The sequence below is a fragment of the Alligator mississippiensis genome, chromosome 2 (assembly GCF_030867095.1).
Source record: "Alligator mississippiensis isolate rAllMis1 chromosome 2, rAllMis1, whole genome shotgun sequence".
NCBI lineage: Eukaryota > Metazoa > Chordata > Crocodylia > Alligatoridae > Alligator > Alligator mississippiensis.
Genome location: NC_081825.1, coordinates 50,364,667 through 50,387,197, shown reverse-complemented (window position 1 = coordinate 50,387,197; position 22,531 = coordinate 50,364,667). Strand labels below are relative to the sequence as shown.

Genomic DNA, 22,531 nt, shown 5'->3' with positions numbered 1-22,531 from the left:
ACTTTTTATTGTCCTTGATGCTCAGAGCTAGTTGGAGTTCAGTTGCAGCCCTGGCTTTCCTGGTATGCTCCCTACAGGACCAGTGCAGAATAATCCTCCTTGGAGGTGACTCCCATCCTCCATCCTTTGTAGGCCTTTCTTTTTAGCCTCAGGAGGTCTGCTAGGTCCCTGGAGAGCCAGGGGGGCTGCTGTGCCCTCTTGCTGCCTTTCCTCCGAGATGGAATAGACTTAGTTTGTGCATTGAGGATCGTTCCCTTGAGGAGCAACCACTCTTCTTGAACTCCCCCCTCCCTGTGGTCATGGTCCCTTAGGGCCTTACTGACAAGCCTCCTGAGCTTGTCAGAGTCAGCTTTCCTGAAGTCAAGGACTTCCATGTTGCTGACTGACTTGCCAGCTTTTCAGCGGATGGTGAAGGTGATCAGCTCGTGGTGGCTGTCACCCAGCTTCCCACTGATCACTAGGTCGCTGATGAGGTCATCCCCAGTAGCCAGTACCAGGTCAAGCAGCACTTTGCCTCTCGTTGGCCCATAGACTTCTTGAGTCAGGTAGAGGTCATCCACGCACGAGAGGAAGCTTTGTGACCACTCAGATTTTGCTGAGCGATCCTCCCATGAGATGTCCGGGTAATGGAAGTCACCCATGACAACCATGGTCCTGGAGCATGCCACCTCAGCCAGTTCCCAGGCAAACTCCTGGTCAAGCTCAGGACTTTGGGTGGGAGGTCTGTTGTAGACTCCCACCATTGTGTCCCCTGTGCCGTGCTCCCCACGGACTTTAACCCAGAGGGTCTCCAGTCGTCCACCCTGGTCGCCAATATCGGCTTGCAGGGACGTGTAGCTTTCCTTAACACAGAGAGCTACACCCCCGCCCCTTTTATCTATCCGATCCCTCCTGTACAGGGTATAGCCATCTATACCCATAGTACAGTCATGGGTGGAGTCCCATCAGGTCTCCGTTATCCCTATGACATCATAATTGTTTGCATTGAGCAGGAGGATGAGCTCCTCCTGCTTATTCCCCAAGCTCCTGGCATTTGTGTACAGGCAGGCAAGTGCCCCTTGGGGGGCTCCTTCCTTGCCCACAGATTTTACCAGGGCTGGGGCAGGGGTGGGCTCCCTTAAGTGCCTTGAACTGCTGGCTTTGCAAGAATTGCTCAGCGGGCCAGCAGTGGCGGTAGTCCCCCCGTCCCCCAGCAGGCTTAGTTTAAAGCCCAGTGGATCAGGTCAGCCAGTCTGGCTGAGAAGAGCCTCCTCCCTAGGAGAGATAGGTGGAGGCCATCTCTTCCCAGCAGCTCGCTGCCTCTCTCACCAAAGAGCGGGCTGTGGTCATGAAAGCCAAAGCCTTCCCGACGACACCAGCGCTGCAGTCTTTGGTTGACCACGTGGATCCTCCTCTCCCTCCTCAGCCCATAGCCTGAGACTGGGAGGATCGACAAGAACACCACCTGTGCCCCCAGACCCTTTAGCCCCGCTCCCAAATCCCTGTAGCGCCTCATGACCTGGCTGATTCTTATGGGGAGCTTTAGTTATTAGGCCATCTGCTGGGAGGTAAACACAGCAGTGCACAAGCAGACCAGCAAATTCTTGAGTATACTGGGGATAACGTTTTTGATACATATAGTAGAGAGGCCAACTACAGAGGGGAAGGTCTTGACTTACTGCTCACAGACAAGGAGGAATTGGTTGAGAATGTGAAGGTGGAAGTTAACTTGCGTGACAGTGAACATGAAATGACAGAGTCCAAGATCCTAAGTGGAGGAAGGGAGGAGAGCAGCAGAGTAAGGACACTGGACTTCAGAAAAACAGATTTTAGTAGGCTTAGAGAACTGGTAAACAGGATACTCTGGGAGGCAAGTCTGAGAGGGGAAAACGGGTACAGGAAAGCTGACTGTACATTAAGGAGGCCCTTTTAAGAGCACAGGAGTAAGATATGCCAATGAAACAGAAGAATGGGAAGTGCAACAGAAGCCCAGCCTTCCTACACAGCAATCTCTTCAATGAGTTGAAACTCAAAAAAGGAATCCTATAAGAAGTCAAAATTCCACCATAGCACTAGGCAAGAATACAACAATATCACAAGAGCATATTGGTGAAGCCATTACAGACAGAAACAAGCAAATGTCTCATTGGGTTGAACACTACTCAGATCTACACTCACAAGAAAGAAACATCATCAGCAAATAATGGGACCAAATACCAACTCTACAGGTCAGGCCAGAGTTAGATATGGAGCCCACTGTAGAAAAGCTAAGCAAGGCCACTGATTCATTATCAAATGGCAAGGCTCCTGAAAAAGATGGCATCCCAGCAGAAATTCTCAAGTGTGGGAAAGAAAGCCTACTACCATATCTTCATCAGCTACTACTTAAATGCTGGGAAGAGGGTGAGGTACCACAAGATGTGTGTGAAACAAACTTCATTACTCTGTATAAAAATAGAGGAGATAAGGGAGACTGCAAGAACTACACACATATCTTGCTACTAAGTATAGCAGGAAAAGCAAGGGTCATCTTGGTGTGCCTACAACAGCTGGCAAGTCACGTGTACGCTGAATCTCAGTGTGGATTCAGGGCTGGAAGATCAACCACACACATGATATTTTCCCTGCAGCAACTTGAAGAAAAGTGCAGAGAGCAAAATGGACCAATGTACATCGCCTTTGTGGATCTAACCAAAGCATTTGACTGACACCATCAGCAGAGCAGGCGTATTTGCAGTCCTAGAAATGATAGGATGCCCACCAATCCTGTTAAGTCTTATATGTTAATTCCACGACAACATGAAAGCAACTGTTCAGTTTGATGGGTCTTCTGACAGCTTTGAGGTTAAAAGCAGAGTAAAGCAAGGATGCGTTCTTACCCCTACGCTCTTTGGAATCTTCTTCTCAGTACTCCGGCACTGCGCGTTTAAAGACATGGAAGGTGGAGTGTACCTTCAGACAAGACTGGATAGGAAACTCTTCAACCTGTCACAACTCAAAGCAAAGACTAACGGTTAGAAAGGTGCTTATCAGGGACCTTCTATTCATCTATGATGCTGTCCTTAGAACCAGGACAAAGACCTACTACAAGAACTCATGGATCTGCTCTCAAGAGCTTGCCAGGCATTTGCTCTCACCATCAGCATAAAGAAAACAGTTGTACTAGGACAGGGAGTTCGACAAGGTCCATCAATCACTCTTATTGAGAACCAGCTAGAAGCAGTCCAAAAGCTCAGCTACCTAAGTTCTACAGCAGGGGCAAGCAATTATTTCAGCTGGAGGGCAGCTTAACGTGTTTTGGTGAGCTGTCGAGGGCTGCATGGGTAGCCCCACCACTTGACAGTTACCTCACCCCCCTGGTCACCATTTTGGGACCTGATGTCCCAACTCCCAACCCCTGACCTTTGCCACTGGAAGTCCCTCCCCTTGCCCCCCAGAAATACTCCTTTTGGGAGGGGAGGGTTGCCATCTTGGAACCAGAAAAAAACAAAAACAAATCACACACTAAATGTCAAACACCTACTATATTATTGTCATGATTTGTATTTACATAGTATATATAGAGAAGATCGCACAATAACTCAAAAATAAAGTCTTGGTCATATATATTGTGTGGGGTGTTTATGGTCGGGGTGGGGGAATAGGGTATGTTGAAGAGTGTATATGTGGAGGGGCTGTGAGGGCAGGGTGTGGGTGTGTGACATTTGTGGGGTGTGAGGGATCATGGCAGAGAATGTGGGGACACCCCACACCCTCCCCCCATAGCACACACAGGCCCCGTTGGCAGCACCAGGAGCACCAGCAGGCAGTGAGTAATTATGCCCAGTGCAGGTGCTGCCACTCAGCAGTGCATGGCTCTGGCCAGTGCTGTACACGGGGGTGAGAAATGTAGCCTGGCTGGGCTGTCTCTATCGCACAGAACTCCCTGCCTGTATGTGCAGCTCTTGCACATGCATACCATGGGAGAGACGCCCCATGCGCTGGAGCCCACTGCCTTTCCTGCCCCCTGCCACAGGTTCCTATATTCTGCTGGAAGTGGAGGGGAGCCCCTTCCCCTGCTTCCCCCCCAAGAGTCTCGGGAGCTATGGCAGGGGGCAGGGAAGGCAGTGGGCTTACGCGCATGGTGCTTCCCTCCCGTGGCATGTCAGTGTAAGAGTTGCATATGCACACAGGGAGTGCCGTATGATCGAGGCAGCCTGGCAGGGCTGCACTCCTTGCCCCATGTGCAGCACTGACCAGAGCTGCGTGCAGTTGGGCGGCAGTACCTGCACCAACACGAGCACCTACTGCCTGCTGGTGCGCCTTTTGCTGCCAATGGGGGCTGTGCATGCCATGGGGGGACAGTGTGAGGCGTCCCCACATGCCCCCACAATCCCTCACACTTACACCATGCCCATCCAAGCTCTGCACTCCCCCTCCCCACCCCCGGGTGCAGGCTCTGCACTGCCACCAGCCCCACACTCCTACTCAGCTGCAGCTCCCCTCAGCCCCCACCACTTCTCTACCTGCTGCCCGGAGCAAGTAGGATGCCAGGGAAGCTGCGCAGGTCCTTTGGCAGCTATAGCAGTAGCTCTGTCCAGAAGCTGCATGCTAGCCGGGCAGGGCCGTTCTGCCCACAAGGGTGGGAGCGAGGCACAATATGGTATGTTGGCAGGGATGTGTGTACATGGATGCCTTGCTCCCACCCTCCTGGGCGGAAGGGCTGGGCAGGGTACAATTAGTTGGCAGATGCTTGCAGGCCAGATGAAAGTGCCTGGTGGGCCAGATCTGGCCTGTGGACCGTATTTTGCCAGCCCGTTTTACAGTGACCACCAACCTCTCACTGGATGATGAACTTAATGTTCACATCGGAGAGGCTCCCATTACTTTCAGAAGACAAACTAAAAGAGCATGGAACAACTCAAAGCTTACCATCAAGACCAAAATGTTAATGCACAAAGCTTGTGTACTCAGTACTCATGTATGGTGGGTAAACATAGATTGTGCTGGCTAAACCATCTGAGCAGATTGGAAGATGGACATATACCCAAGGGCATGCTATACAGGGAACTATTGAAGGGAACAAGATCAACAGGATTTCCCAAGCTTTGCTACAAAGACATATGCAAGCGAGATATGAAGGCATTTGGAATTGATCCTGACCAATGGAAATCTTGGCTAGTGCTCAGAACAAGTGGCGTCATTGTCTCCACCAGGGCATCAAAGTCTACAGGAATTGGCTCCAACAGCTTAAAGAGAAACGAGTCCATAGGAAGCAAGCAGCTCCTGAACCACCCAACCATGATGCAAACACTTGCAACCACTGCCACAGATCAAGTAAATCTCGGATGGGACAATTCACTCATGGGACACTACAAACCATCTACATCATAGGCTGCAACACCCACTGTCTCTCACAGATAAAAGGATGCCAAACACAAGGGCATGCAAGGAGAAAGTTAGGAAAGCCAAGGCACAATGTGATGCACCTGGCAAGGGATATAAAAGGCAATAAAAAGGGATACTACAAGTATGCCAAGAGAGGAGGAAGACAGAGGAACCTTGGGTTCCTTATAGACTACAGAAGGTAATTTAGTTGCAGATGATGCAGAGAAGGCTGAAGTATTTAAATGTCTTTTTTACTTCACTTTTCAAAAAGAGAGCCAGCTACCAGATGAATGCAGTTGCAGCAGGAGAGAACAGCCCAGAAGGAGACAAACAGCCTGGAGTAACACAAGAACAGGTTAAGAGATTACTTAGAGAATTAGATGCTTTCGAGTCAGTAGGACTGAATAGAATGCACTCTAGGGTACTGAAGGAACTGGCTAAGGTAACTTCAGAGGCACTGGATATCCTCTTTGAGAACCCATTGAGGTCAGATGAGGTTCCATTTGACTGGAAAAGGGAAAATTTAGGGCCATCTTAAAAAAAAAAAAAAAGGGAAGAAGGAGGATACAGAAAATTGCAGACCAGTCAGCCTGACCTCAATACTGGGAAAGGTCCTCAATGAATGTATTGTGAAGCACCGAGAAGAAAACAAGGTTATCAGGAAGAGCCAGCATGGATTCACCAAGAGCAAGTTGTGCCTGACCAACCTTATTTTCTCTTATGATAAGGTGACAGGTTCTGTGGATGGGGAGAAAGCAATGGATGTAATATACCTTGACTTCGGCCAGGCCTTTGCCACTGTCTCCCCCACAGTGTTCTCATTAACAAGCTAAGGAAGTACAGACTATAGTACACATATAACTGGTTGGATAACCATACTCAATGAGTAGTCCCTCAGTGGCTCTAACATCTAGTTGGAAGAAGGTACACAGTGGGGCTTCCCAGGAGTCCATCCTGGGCCCAATATTGTTTAATATCTTCATTAATACTTTGAACTATGGGATTGAGTTTACACTCAGTTCCAAGTTTGGTAGTTACACATACTCCAGAGGGTAGGGCTAGGATCCAGAATGACCAGATAGACTGGAGAAATGGTACACAAATCAACCACATGAAATTCAGCAAGGGCAATGCAAGTGCAAAGTCCTGTACTTGGGTTGGAATAACTGAATATACAAATACAGACTGGAGAACGATTGGCTAGACTGCAATATTGCAGAGAAACACCTGGGGGTTACAGTAAACCATAACACTGAATAAGAGTCAACAGTGTTTTCTGGTTGCAAAAAAGAACCAAGAGCATACTGGGTTGCATTAACAGGAGTGTAACTTGCAAATCAAGGGAAATGATTCTTTTGCTCTAACTGGCAATACTGCAGCCTTACCTGGAGCGCTGCATTCAAGTTTTGGTGTCACATTCCAAGAAGTATGCAAACATACATACATCTTCAAATATCTGAAGGATGATTAATCATCAGCAATCCTTTCCAGTCAAGAAGGATTGTCTTCCATGATCATCTTATCTGTGGGTCCAAAGATGGCTGAGAAGGTCCATCCAGGATTGTTGCAGTTTGGGCATATATTTCCATGCAGGGTGAGGGGCTCTGGGTTCTTGGTTTGGTCTGTGACACGCTGTTTCTGCCGCTTCCATTTTACCATCTCCTGTTGTCATTGTAAGGTTTCAAAATATTGAGATCCTTGCACCAAACTCTTCCTTCATTTGGGGCAGTCCTGGACAACGGTCTCCCACAAATTGATACTGATGTTGCATTTTTCTTGGCCTTGAGGATGTTTTTGAAGCACTTCCTCTGCCCTCCTTTTAAGTGTATGCCTCGTATGTCGACTGAGCTGGGAGAATAAAACTTGCTTTGGGAGTCTGGAGTAGGACATCTGGATGATGTGGCTGGCCCAGTGAAGTTGATGTCAGATGCTCGTCGCCTCGGTGCTCATGGTATTTGCTTGTGAGAGGTGCATCTCTCTACCCAATGAACTGAAAGGATCTTCTGCAGGCAACATTGATGGTACTTCTCTAGCAACTTGAAGTGTCTCCTGTACAGTGTCCACACCTCAGCTCCATGCAGTAAGGTGGGGATCATGACTGCTTGATAAACCCTGAGCTTGGTTTTGGATCCGATGTCATGGTCTTCAAACACCCATTTCCTTAGGCGGATGCCTGAAGGATGATTACAGGGTAGATGAAAATGGGCTTTTCTCTGTGACCACAGACACAGGACTAGAAACAACGGCCTCAACCTTCAGTAGGGGAAATTTGAGACGCAGCTGGCGATTAGGAATAACGAGGGTGGTCAAGCATTTGAACAGACTACCTAAAAGAAATGGCAAAATCTCTCCCTTGGTAGTTTTCAAGAACAGGTTAGATAGACATTTTGCTGGGGTGGTTTAAATCAGGGATGACCCTGCCTTGATCAGGGAGCTGGACTCTGACCTTGTAAGCTCCCTTTAAGCCCTAGTTTCATAGGATCCTATGAACAGGAGGCAAACTTCAAGATATGTTCACTTGGTCAAATTCTCATGATTTATATGCCATGTTATCCAATAGTTTAAGAAGATTCCATTTGTGGTGTCTTGAACACTTTTGATGAAGGGCATGCAGGAGAAATGATGAAGTATAAATCTTTCCTTGAAGATGTAAGCGTATGTATCACATGATAACATGAATCATTATTATTAGTTATACATGAAATTTCAAAACATTGAACCTATAATTTACAATACTTTACATAAGTTTCTCACATGTAATCAAGGAATGAAAATAAAGTAACGGCAAGGTTTACAATACAATATAAACAATAAATTAAAAATTAAAAAGGCAATAATTAAGGGCATGATTCTCTCAGCTGTAACTTGAGTCAGAATATATAGTAAAATAAGGACGCAGTTACTCTGGTAAAGGATAAAGAAGCCAAATAGGATGTGTACTTTAATTTTATTAAATTTACACTTGTTTGTAGAAGTATATAACCCCCATCACTTTCAAAAAATCCCCAAGATAACCCAATCACCAAAAATAAAATTAAAATATTAAGACTAGAGACATTTTCTTTCATACCTGAAATGGATAACTCTTCTTTCCCATTGTATTACTAAGTAGTTTTATTTGCCATACTTCAGTTCCTTCCCTATCCTTGACCTTTTCTGCAAATAAAAATGTATCTGTTGTATTTTAACTATTGCATCAACCTCTCAGAATGACAGATGGAATTTTAATATCAATTGCTTGCCACCTTGAGTAATTGTTTTATACACTACTCTACATTGAAAAATTACAATCCAAATTAAGATATTTCTAAAAATATTAAAAGGTACTAGCTCTGCAGACTAAATGATGATGTATTCATGACATCTCTAGGAACTACTTATATTAAACTGCTTTAAAAAAACATACTGAAAATCACCTCAAACAGAAGACCCTACATATGTATATTATGGATAGCTAGATATATATATCATACCAAGGTAAAGCAGATTCTTCTAAACTCTCAGAATACACTGTTCATTCCCCTGCAATTTTGGAACATGATTACAATTCAATAACCAAAGAAAACACATTAGGTTGACTAATATTTTTTCCTGGGTATTTATTTTTCCATCCTTAAAGGATATGAAGAGTGCAGTGTTTATGCTCATCTGTTTCCCCCTGCACCCAGAAGATTCTTGTATATGAAGGTTTTCATTCTTCAAAGGGAATGAAATGCACTATACCTGCACTATCCGCTTTATTAACACAGGACCTTTAAATAGTTACACTCTTTCATAATGTCAAGTCATTGCAAAATTAATTCAAAAGCTAAAAAGCAAACACTATGAAATGAATTTGAAATAAATATGCATACTACAGTAGTTACTATAATACTCGCCACAACAATAAAGAACAGAGCAAAGCACCTTCATTGTAGTATAGTTAAGTAATAAAGGAGGTAGCGGAAATAAAGCAAGCAAGAAAGAAGGGAATGTATGTATTACTCACTTTCCACCAATCACTAAGAATCTTTTGCTAAAAGAAAATAATCTTATTATTATTATACATTATTTATTCTTTAGCAGCAATAATAGGGTTGAAGAGAGAAAAAGACAATTATCATATTTTCAGACATAAAAGACCCATTTTGTTTAGTCTAAATTAGGCTTACAATTAAAGACACTCCTGCCTTAGTTTACCACACAAGCTGGTTGGCAATATATCACATTTAGTGCATGAAGTAAACATTTTTTCCCTCAGGTTATACATATCTAGATTTTTAAGACTGAAAAATAATATAAAATGAGAGTATAGGCAAAATGGGAACTGAAGCATATAGTCTACAGCTCCTATTTTATTTTACCACTGTTCTTGAACAAATTACACATATATAGATACTTGCATATATATTATTCTTTCTAAACTATGAGGCTAATTCTTAGTCCACCTACACCCGGAATAAGTGCTATTCTACAGTAATGGGGGTGGGGGGACAGCCTTTAAAAATTGTTGTGCAATGTACCTATAAAGATTATATGAATATAGGCATATTTTAAATCAATTGGAAACTAAGATAATCATTTTAATTAACTTTAAAGAACAACTTTATTATAAGCAAACTTCATTAATTAAATACATTTGAAGTAGCAAATAATATTGAACCACATACTTTTAAAATTTTTAATGAAAAACTGTCAATTTTCTGAAATATTTAGCATACAACGTTAGTTTAAAACATAAAACTATGTTAAAAACAGAAAATGACAACAGATTTAATACAACAGGAAAGTAACAATTAACCTGCATGAACTGCTGTCCGATTCATTTTCTTCTTCACTCCCCCCGTCATCTGCTTCAGCTCTGTCAAGCCAACGTGCACCTTCTGAGTCTTCTGTTGAGAACTCAAATGTAGGGACTTCAGAGGTGGATGCCATTGGCCAAAGAGGTGAATTCTGGAAATCCTGTTGGCTGGACCTTCTGTACCCAATTGACGCCAAAGGCAAGGGCAGGTTACCTGGATCTAAAAACTTTGTCCCACCAGTTGTTGCATTTTGTCCTCTATTCCAGAAGTCTCCCTGGTGGCTATCGACAGCAGAATTAGGGGTTGATGCCTGATGACCAAACCACCTCCATCTGATTTTTAAAATCTGCTTCACGTCAAACTCTTTACGAGAGCCAGACATCCTCAGTGAAAGCAAGTGATCGTCTAGGCAACAGGGCAAGAAGCAGTGCACATAAAAGAAGATTTGTGCACCCAACCAAGACAAGAGAAACACATGCTCCGGCTGCCTGTGGCAAACAGATTTTTTAGGAATAAACCAGACAGCATTCACATAAAAAGAGAGATTTTTTAATCATGTATCATCTAGATGTAAATAAATGATAAGGGATGATTTGGGGATAAAAGGACAAGGTGGAACAATTGCCTTAATTAAGAAAAACTCCAATCTGCTTACATTAAAGCAGCCTATGCACTTTCTATTGCTCTTCCCTATCCTCCGACCATTAGCTTTCACAAACACTAACAGCATTCATTAAAGCCCTTTCAAACACTGAATGCCACCCCTTTTTCTTAAACCACAAATGACAGAACACAATTCCTATGCTGCATCTCAGAAACTCTCCTGCTTATTCTGTTAACTCTTGCCTACTACAAATGGAAAAAATAGTGATTCTAAAGAGCAAATGAAATATGTTTCCTGCACTGCTAGAAATCATTTACAAAAAGGCTAAAAAAATCCATTATACTGCTTGTATTTGAGAAGAAACTGAAATGGAAACAATTCCTTATTTCTTTTCTATTACATGGTGTGCATCAAACCTTTAAAACAAAAAACTAAAAAAACCCCAACCAAACAAAACAACCAGACTGAATGGCTCAGGGGACTGGTAATGGGTTATAGAACCTTTCATCTTGATGTGGTTTTTTGATTCGAATCTGGGTCTGAGTGACTGAAAGTTATTACTGATGGTTGTTTAGCAGTCTGTGTGAAATGAGCTAATGGTTTTTATCCATTACATAGCACAAAAGCTATAATCACTACTGAAGCTGAACGGTCAAGTTATCATCCAGATGGTCAGAGACTGAAGTGAGTCATCAGGATCATACTACTTTTTACCTCTTAAAATTGGTCCTATAGGTCACATTAAAGCCACAATGATGGGACAGAATTAGAAAATAAACATTGCTTACAGGAAGAGTTCAGCCTTCAAACCAAACCAAACCTTAAATTTAAAGTTTATAGATATTTATAAACTATCACATCAAAATTCTGTATTTGGATTTGCAGAATGGAAATGAAAATGACAGGAGTGTAACTTACTATGTATTATATTTAATCACATATTACATTTAACTTGCTACATGAAAGAAAATACCCCATACCTACATGATGTAGTGGATCATTTGGGTAACCAAGTGGCAGAGTTTAAGACAAAATGGAGAATGTTAATAGTTTAGGAGGAGCAACTAAAAATATAGCATAGATTTTATTAGCATCCTTGATAAACAGAGTAGGTCTACATTTTCATCCATCGGTGAATTTATTCGGTTCAACTCTGGCTACTCCAGGGTATGCAAACAGAAACTGGACAAAAATGCTTTTTCCCCTCCATTTACTTTTGGCAGTAACAATATGCCTTACTCTTTCTTTTGTGAATTTTATAACTAAAAATCATGCGTTTATCATCACTTCAAGATTAGGTTATTGTAACAGGCTTTAAATGGGCTACATGCCGGGTCCTCACAAAAATTTAAGTAATGCTGAATTTTGCCACCCACTTATTAAACAGATTTTCATGCCATGAGCAGGTTATATTAATACTCTGGGATCTACACTAATGAAAGCGCTGGTTTTAATCTATTAAGCACAAAATTGCTTAGAGCTGGTTACTAACAGACTGCTTCTCCCACAGGCTATTACATTTGCTATCACTAGAGATGCTTCAACTTTACCTAGTCATATAAGAACCAGATACCAGCTAGGTCTTCCCCATGAAGACCTTCTCTTCATTTTAGAATCTATACACTAACTCTCTGGTCCCCAAGATCCTACACTTGTTAGTCACTGAAGCACGCCCAGACGATTAGGAAGACATTTGGGATGCAAGAGAAGTGTGTGGGTGTATACCTACATGTATATACACACACATATATTTGGTTATTGTTGCTCCCTTTGTGTGTGTATGTATACACACAAACACACACACGTGTAGTTATTGTCGCTCCCTTTGTTTGAGCAGAGCAAAGCATGAACTTACTTAAAGATAACAATGGTCTTATAACTGGCACAGAACATTTAACAGACTATAAACAAGATACCTTCCCTACCCTTACCATACATGTATAATTGACCTCACATTTCAATTTCAATGAATATCAATATAAAATGCATGGATTTTTAGATGATCTTACCAATTACTATTTAAAATAATTGAACTTGCAAATTTAAGAATAGTATTGATTGAACATGGTTCTACTCTGAGAAGTCAGATCATAGAATCATAGAAAAATAAGGCTAGCAGGGACACCTGGGGGTCATGTAGTCCAACCTCCTGCCTGAAGCAGGATCATCCCTGTTTAAATGATCCCATACAAAGCCTTGCCTAACCAATTACTAAAACTACAGTCACCCCCCCTCTCACAACCACAAGGCATAGCACCCTAACCTGCCATAAGTAAAGCAGGACAATGGTATATAACCTTGTCTCCCATTGTAGCCAACAAAAATAGATGAGACAAGACAAAGAAAATATTAACATGTGGGTACCCCATAGATGCAACACAGGCTTTGTATATACTAAAACATTCATTTTCTTCACTTAGTAGCATAAGAAACAACAGAGCAAGAAAAAGAAAAAAAAACCCAGTAAATCATACACCCATTTCCTATGACCAAAACTGGTCCTGCAGCTAAATTGATTATCCCCTTCTGTAACCCGGTACTATCCTTCCCTCTTCCTCGACCATTCCCCAAGCTTCTTGTTGCTGTAAGCTTTCTCTGGTTTATATCCCTCTCCCTTCCAGCACCTAACTACCACATTTACTCAAATACAAGATGAGATTTTTTTTTTTTTTTACCCCAGTCAGCATAGGGGGGAAAAAGACCTTTGTCTTACATTCACATACAAGGAAGCCTCATTAAATACTTTGTCTATCATTAAACTGCTGCCAAAAGAAGCACGTGCTCAGTAACGGAAAGCAACTATGAAGGTGATTAAATGCAGCCAACACTGAGCATGACTATAAAACATATGGCCCATACTGGCCAAACATACTGATGGGAACCTTTTTTGTTTGTTTGTTTTATTTACAAGTTTCATTAAAAACACATTTATCACCTTACACTTACAAAGCTTCACATATTGAGCATTCCCGTTTTACCAAAACTTAATATCGTAAAAACTACATATCCAAAAACATACAACTACATATATTAAATCCTTAAAAATCATAAAACTTCCCACAAAATCCTTACAGAGCTTTTTTCTTCATAGAGAACCCCATGAAAAACTACTACCTCAGCAATCACCTGAAACACTCTGCCCCTCATCAGTTCTCTCTGTTAGTTCAGTTAAACAAGTGTGTCCAGTCCTCCTTCCTCCACTTCTGCTCTGCCTCTTCTTCTCGGATCTCTTCCTTGTCCCAGTTGATATACTATTTCAGTTCATGCAGCCCTAGCTTCAGGCACTCTTTCAGTGAAGGCCAACCCCTTAAAAACTCAGAGGTTTCTTACTTTCCATAAATTAGTTTTAACACATACTAATAAAGTAGAGTTGATAAAAAAATCAACGATTTTTTTAAAATAAAAAAAATCTGATTTTTTAAATTTAAATAAGGTTTTTTATTTAATCGTATTTTTTTGTTAAGATGCCTTTTGGATAAAAATAAACCTATATAAAGATAGATTTAATTTAAAGATATGTTAAAGCTCAAAGATATCATCATGAAATAGGGATTATAACTTCTAATTACATACTATTTGAGACAATATATTCATGTAAACTTTTTAGAAAAGTTTTATAAATAGGTCAAAACAGGCCACAGACTATATTAGGGGCTCAACCTTATGGGGTTCCCAGAGGCTCCTCCATAGATTAGTAAAGGTTAAAGAAAATCACTCTACCCAATAGGACTCAGTGCTCAGTCTAGAACTGGGGTTGTCAACCAGGAGTTCGCATACCCCCAGGGGTACTTGGAAAGAGGCTAGAGGGGTACGTGCAGGCAGGTTTTTACCAAGATTCAGTTTTGCCTTCAGCATCTGGTGATCCCTAAATGCCACAATTACAATTCCTTTCTTCCTTATCTCTGTTTCTCTTGATAGAACACAAAGTCAATTCTTGACCATTTCTTTCCACTGGGGTCAGAGTCCTTGTGAAAATTTTCTCCCTTGCTCGCTACACAAAAACACTACTTGCATGCAATAACACCATGTTCATAAGGCACTAAGAGAAACGCATTTAGGTCCCAGTCCTTCAAACCTTGTTCACAGGTACTTTTACCAAGTTAATCAGAACCTTCAAAGTGCATAATAAGGCATATAAATCTGTAGCACTGATGCCATCTCAAGTTTAAGAACCAAAAAATCTATGCCTAAGCACATCTTTTTGCATTAACTGCTATATAGTTAATACTTTATAGTGAACTGTAAAAGCATAGAATTTACCTGAGGATAAGTTGTCCTCTATTTGTTAACATAATTCTGTTTAAATTAATGGGCATTTAAACACTTTCTGCAATGATGCTCTAAGCTTGACAAGTTCCAATTCCAATGATTATAAACACACTGATTTTCTTTAAAAGACAAAACCCCTGAGCTTATAAGTATTTAATCATGTGTATAACTTTACTCACATGAGTAGTTCCACAGACTCCAACAGGGCTACTGAAGTGAGTAAAATTCTGAAAAGAATTGTGCGTGTAAATGACTGGGGTTAAAGTTGGCAAAATTCTGCTTTCCGATTTAAGAACAACGTAAAATAAATATGGTACTAACAATAATTTGTTAAAATTGAAGTAGCAGAAAAGATTGCAACCTCCAAGAATATATCAAGACAGATTTTTTTTTTAAAAAAATTTACTTCACTAACAGGACTTTGGAATAATTTATCAGCATAACATGAAAGAACAGAAGAAACCTATGTCGACCTTTTTCTCTTTTATTAGCTAAGAAAGTTCTGACCCAGACATTCTTAGACAACATAATTATGACCTGTTTCATTTATCCAAGTGCTAAAGAAGAGTTTTAACTATGTTGGATAACAGCTTAAGCAAAAGTATTTATTCCAAGATCAGCAGATGCTCTTTAATGCCAATTACATCATTTAAAAGGGACATGGCTAACATGAGTTGAGTGAGATTTTTCTGTAGATAGCAATTCATTTGAATTTTGCACGTGCATTTTCATAATAATGTAAAGTACTTTGAGTGAAAGGCAGTTAAACCATCCAAGTAAATCTTTTAAAAAGCAGATTAAAATAGGCAAGTCTAAATAATTCACACTTATCCACTAATAATTAGTATTCACTAATTAGGATAGCAATGCTTAAAAATTAAACTTCCAAAGGAACAAATATGTAACTAATAATGACCCTGTCTGAAGCATTTTTAAGACTTGAAAATTAGCGCTCTTTTACTGGGTGGTTTTTCCTATGGCTGCTGCTGCTACCTTTTGACTTAGCATGATTATATCATTATTATTAGCCATCAAAGCAGCATCAGATATTATATTTTCAAACTATTCATTCTGTCAGACAAGTTATAAAAATAAATGCATGCTGTATTTTGAAAAACCTTTTTTGATTTTTCAAGTTTAAAGTTTGGGGGACAAAAGACTCGGCTAGTCCTTGGATGTTAAGCATCAATTAAGAATGAAAGCACCAAATATAATGAAAGAAGATATACAGTCCTTGTTTTAAAAAGCTAGAGTATTGTCTTTTCTAATTCAATACACTCCTCCTAACTGTAAATACTGCAATTCAAACTTCCCAATATAATTATACTTTAAAAAAATGGATACAAAGTAATATGCTCAGCTTCCAGTGTTTGCAAACGTTGGACATCAATGCCAAGGCAAAGAAGATTGCCTCAATGCTACAAATTAGCCCTGCACCCTTCCCCAAGTGCCATTTCAAACCACTCCCCCTGCCTGATCTGCTGCTCTGCTTTCTTCCAGCCCTGTGCTCCCCTGCCCAACCTGCTACTTTGTTTTCTGCTCCCTTCCCCCTCTCTAATCTGCTGGGGGCCACACAGGCTGCCCAGGCCACATAAGACATGCACACCACAGGCTGGCCATCCCTTCTTTAAATAATGGATAAAGCAGCTGTCCTACAGCCCTCCTGTTTCTTCCTCCACCCTCCTAAATCTGCCTTTCTTAGACAGACTGAACCCTGCATATTCTCACACAGACCTCAATTTCAGTTTGGCACTGGGGAAACATGCACCCAATTGTAATGAAAACAAGAAAAGGGAAGATGTGTCATCCATCTCCTGGTGATACTCCAAACCAAATCACCATGCTTCTCTAATAATGTCCCAGCAATGAGCAGAATTAATAATTAAAGTCTTGTGGAACCATGTGCAAGAGAGCCTCAAACAACAAAACAACTGCCCAAACAAATTCTTTACAACTTCCTTACCAGGAAACACTAGGACCACTTTAGAAAGGACTGCCTAAACAAGCTAAGACAATCTCTCAATCAAGGCTACCAAAGGATTCTTACTGAGCTAAATAGAACATCCTGGAGATAATTTCCTGTTAGCATGAGAATGTAATCAAACAAGGGTGACACCATCTGAACAATTACTACATTAATTTCGAAATAGATAGAGAGGGTTAAGGAAATCTAACAATTTCCAAATGATGCCACAGTTGTCTCACCAGAATCCTTTCAATTCTCCTTAATCAATGGAAGAACAGAGAAAGTATAAATCATAATTTTGTTGGTATTAAATGAGATTATGATATTCAAAAAGTTAATCAATGCCTATTTGGCAGAAGGTTAACTGTAGGGTAACTCAAGGTTCTATTTCAGGTCTTGTATTAATATCAAAAGAATGATACGATACAAGAGGAAACAATGAGAAAGTAATATTAAATCATCATATTTACTGATGATTTAATTATTTAACAAGGTTTATAGTACAGCATCAAGAATAATAAAGAGTACGGAAAGCTTGCAGATAAAGCTGAATGGGCACAATTGCGACTGCCTAAGAAATGGTATAAATCAGTGGTCTCCAACCTTTTTAAGTTGGAGATCACTTTTGGAATTTAAAAGGAATCAAAGGTCTACCCCCTCCCCCCCACCCAGCAGGTAAGTCTGTGGGGAGGGGAGGGAAAAGGGCCACGGTGGGAAGAAGGTGGCAGTGGCCCCGCTCCCACAGCTGCAGCTAGAAAAGCACTAGGAAGAGCCTAGCACTGCACTGGCCCCAGCCTGCCCCACCCCGCAGGCAGACCCGGGGGCACGCACACCCCTGTGTCCTCCCAGGCTGCGTGCCCCCCCTCCCTGTGCCCCCCAGACAACCTTCTCAAAGCTCTGTCCCCCGTCCTGCCTCAGCTGTGCAGAACCTGCCCCATTCCGTACCTCAGAGCTGCTGGTGCTGCCCTACTTTTGGGGGAGACATTTACCCTCCGATCTGTGCACAGCAGACTAGGCTTTCCGCTCCAAGCCCTGTCCCCCAGGCCTCTGCCCCTTCCCTCCTCCACCAACTGACTAGCTGGACTGGGCAGTGGTGCGTGCATGCATATGCATGCTCAGCCCCTGCTGCCCAGGATCAACTTCAAGAGACTTTGGGATCCCCTGTTCAATTCCAATCAACTGGTTGATATAAATAAAAGGAGATGGGATAAAAGTGCATAAAATGAGTTGGAGCAGGCAAAAACTTTAGCTCTCCCCATTTTATGACATAGGAAAAAAAATCAAGCATTAAATACCTATAACGGAAAAACTTTTACCATAGGTACAAAACTTCCAAACAAAAGAAATCATTGAGGCTCATAAATTCCAATTCAAAAGAGAATTGACCATTTACATGGGTGTCAAGAATAATCAGAACTGTCCTAATTGATAAATAAATTACTATCAACTGAAGTTCTTCAAGATGTATTGTACTTTATGTATTCCCACTGTGTGGTATGCATGTACCTTAAAGATAGTTTTTGCCTTAGCAGCACTTTTGCAGTATGCATCACAACACAGAACCCTCCAGGGAATTTTTTAAGTTTCCAGAGCATGTGAAAATCCTCCCTCCCTTCCCCTTCTTGCTCAGAAGCACACCCTCTCTCTGCCCCTTCCCTCCTACCCTCTTTCATTTTTCTGCTGGCTTGGGGCCAGGAAAGCACCAGAGGTTTTCTTACCTTCTAAATGGGGGCTGGGCTGGGCTGGGGAGGGGATGGGGGACAAAAGCATGGATGGATGGGGGTTCCCCTTCCCTGTGGCTGCTCCAGGCAGGGGTGGGGACTACCATTTTTACTTGAATACAAGACAAGGTTTCCCTCCCTCCACACCAGCATGGGGAAGAAAGTCTCTCGTCTTACAATCACACACAAGGAAATCTCACTAAATACATTAAATTGCTGCAAAAAGCAGCATGTGGCTCAGCAATGGAAATGAACTATGATGTTGATTAAATGCAGCCAATACTGAGTCTGACTATAAATTACATAGCTCATATTGAGTAAACATGCTGATTGAAACCTTTTTTTTGTCCCTTTAATTAAAAAAAATAAAATGAGCAGGTGTTCCCTCTACAGGGAATTGGCACCAGAACTAGAAGTACTGCAGTACCAGGCCAGCACTGGGAGGGCCAGAGTCAGCACTGGGAGGGCCTGACACCTTCCCCTTGGCACCAAAGGCAAAGATAGATTAGCATAGCCTATCTGATAAAGATGTATGGTAATGCTCATTAACCACAGTCCCCTTCAGTACCAACTCTTTTTCAAGACATGGTTAGCCACTACATTGTAAATACATTTTGACTTCCTTTTCCCATTTCCAGTGATTCCTGTTTCTTCACCAGCCTTAAATCTCTGACAAACATCACCAAAGGAGGCCCCAAACAGTTCACTCAGGATCCCTTTCTTCACCCCCTCTCAGCCTGGTGCATATGACTAGTGTGGCCCTGCCCTCCATGAGGTGAATCTGGACTAAGCTGCCCTATGCCTCATTGGCATACAAGTTTTTGGAGGGGGGACTAATTAGCACATGGGTCCTTTTGGGGGGGGGGGGTACACAGTATCTGGAGTACACATACTTACTGAGCAGCACTAAGCTGTGGGGTCACCATGGCTTGAAATGCTGTTGATTTTGGTGGGGCTCAGCCCAACAAACTACGTGGTAAATCACAAGCCTTTGGCTTTGGGCTAATATCATAAATAGTTTGGAGTTCCCATGGTTCTATGAAGTCCTGAAACGCTTTTGGGACAAATACAAACATCACATTGAGGCCCCAGCAATGCTGGTAAACCATCTCAAGATGCAGGAGGTGGTGAGGGCAAGACATCATATCGCCCCTGGACCTACTATCTGGTGACAGTGGCCAAACCATGTGGGAGCGAATCTTCCACAAGGACCTGCAGAAGAAGCACAGAGACTCACAGTGGCAGGTAGTCCACTGGGCACTCCTCATGCGAGCATGGAAAAACAGTGCAGGGCAGAGCGGTCCACTCAACTGCCCCACGCAATCCTGCTGGTCAGAGGCAGAACAATAGACCAACTCTTCTGGGACTGCCCATATACCAGAAATGTGTGGAAGAGAATATGCATGCTCCTCCTGGTGGTGACAAAGAGGCAGTTTTGTATGGGTATTTGACTAAGCAGCAACGAGCCTCAACAGTCTGCTTTGACCAATTCATCTTCTGCTTCAAGAATGCCTTATGGAAGACTAGAAACTTGCTCATAAATAGACACACAGACCTCCCAGCCAAGGACCGTATTAAAGTGGGACTGAGCGGTACTACACAAAGACAGTAGAAGAGGACAGGAAAGGGATGGCAAACATTGTATGGAAGACAGAAGCCTGGCATAGACTTGACAGAAACAAGCCCTCTGAAGAGAGCAATGAAGATGACAATGATGAATGAAAGGCCTAGGCAACTTGGGGGTGGGGGGAGAAAAGGGGGAGAGGACTGAAGTAGTCCTGTACATAACTGTGACAATTTCAAAGTGACATTGATGAGTGTACAGGCAGGCAAGAATGCAGGTATGCAGTGCAATCTTTGTAATGAGACTAAGAATGATGCAACTGTAAAAATGTGTTTTGGACTGTCAAGTAAACCACAGTGGTCACAAGACCGGTTGTTAGAGGACCAGTTATATACATATATCTATTTATATATATAGAAATAAATATTTTTGCAAAAAAAGTTTGGATTACATATAAGTAGGTGACAGTGCTGCTCAAAAGTCTGTTTATAGAGTACCTGTGCCAAAACTTTCAGCAGTTTCAGAAAAAGGTAACATGCATCAATTCTGGATGAACTAAGTGTATGGGTACTATACAGAAATTGTTACAGCCATGTTTAATTTCAAAATTATTGTTTTTAAATTTGCCCCTCACTTCTATGTGATCTGGGAGAGCAGGGCCTGAGAATAAGGGTAGGGTGGGAAGGGGCTGCAGAGGGAAGATAGAGGGCAAAGGGTCTACCAAACCCCCATATTTATTTTTCCTGCTGTAGCAGTGGGAAGGGGACAAATATGAGGCAAAACTCCAATAATCAGATTCTATACCTGGAAAACTGTAACAAATTTATAAATTTTCCATATATAGAATCCAAATAATGGGGAGTCATCTTATAAATTAGGGTTGTCTTCTATTTAAGTAAATATGATACTTTCCCACTATGTTGTTGCCACTGTCCCTGCCCCAGCTGACCCAAGGCCCCACTCATCCCACCTGGCTCTGAAGCTTCTCCACACTCGAGGAGTGTAGAAAGCAGCAGCAACAGTATTTTCACTTACTTTACAGACTTATGTTTTGCCCAGTGGTGTGGGCAGAGGCTGGGAGCAAGGGGTGCTGCCACCCCTGCAGTGAGGGTTATTACTCCTATACCCCTCTTTGGTAAGTACTGGATCCATCGCTGACATCCCTGAACTTCCCTCTCTCTAGGATTTAGGCACCTGTATCGATGCTGCAAGGGAGCCAGACCTCTCCTATCCACATGGAATCCCAACCCTAGAACACACTCTTGAGGGCAGGCACCTACATGTATTTTTCAGAAGAACTGAGCAGAGCTCAAATTTTTTAAAAGAAAGCAGTGTCAGAATTCATTAAGTAAATGCCTATGGCACAGTGGAAAATCCCGGCACAGTGAAAAGCCCGCCAAGCCCAACCACTACATTTGTTTAAACTTCACAAGCCCTTGTAATTGGCTAACTATGCGCGCCAAAATGCGTGCCACCCATTGGCCGGTTACAAATTATTCCCACTTGGCAACTAGCAATTGGCCTGTTAACTATTCAAAAGTACGAGCAGCTTCCGCCCACGTTGGAGAACTACGCACACATCCTGGAGTAAACTTGGCAGACTGATCACCCACCAACGACTCCCCGTCACCGACCTCCCTGACGTACCCCCTCCCCTGCATGCTCGATAAGCCGTTAACGGAACATCTCGTCTCGTCTCAAAGAGCTCTCGCTACGTTTGTAACTGCAATCAAAGTCAGCTTCTTCCTGTGCTGCACGCATCGGCAGCGTAAGTAAACAATCTATTTTACCAATACGCATCTGTGCCTAATTCCACTCCACTCGCTGAAGTACCCACCTGACGTTCTGGGCTCCCAGCCATAGCCCAGCAAGCCGGTTGGACACCACAAGCAGGAGGAAGAAGTGATGCCCATTATTCATGTAATAGCCTTGTAGTTAGAACATGAATCCAGGATATGGGAGACCTGGCTAACACGACCTCTTTAGCCTCAGGAAATTCAAATCCACATTTTCCACCACCCAGGAGAGGGCTCTGATCACCACACTACCAGCTAAACTACATGGGGACACTCTCCATTGTTCCAGTTGATGCTGCGTCATTGAGATGCATGATTCAAGGAGCTAAAAGGAGTGCACACAGCAGAGCGGGATGGGTACCACCATCTTTTCCAGCTATGGGTCTGAATGGAAATGGAAGTGACTGTTCTGCGCTGATTTCTGTGCTGTCACTGTGTGAGTTTTGTTTGCTTTGAGCACACCAACAAGTCATATCTCTTAGGT

General features: G+C 42.4%; 1 protein-coding gene across 4 annotated transcripts in view; it reads right to left on the bottom strand.

Moving 5' to 3' along the window:
* Positions 1-22,531, bottom strand: part of KLHL5 (kelch like family member 5) — a 137,731-nt gene that overhangs the window by 82,025 nt on the left and 33,175 nt on the right. The window contains exon 3 of one of the 4 annotated variants that reach the window (XM_019480623.2): positions 2,859-2,973. The exons of 2 other annotated variants lie outside the window; for them this stretch is intronic. Coding sequence is in view for 1 of the 2 variants with exons in the window: in XM_019480608.2 (XP_019336153.1) it covers positions 10,127-10,509 (383 nt within the window). In the remaining variant the exon portion in view is untranslated. Of the gene's footprint in view, positions 1-2,858; positions 2,974-10,126; positions 10,525-22,531 lie in introns of those variants that run through there. One more of the 4 variants, XM_019480608.2, reaches the window with a different exon arrangement.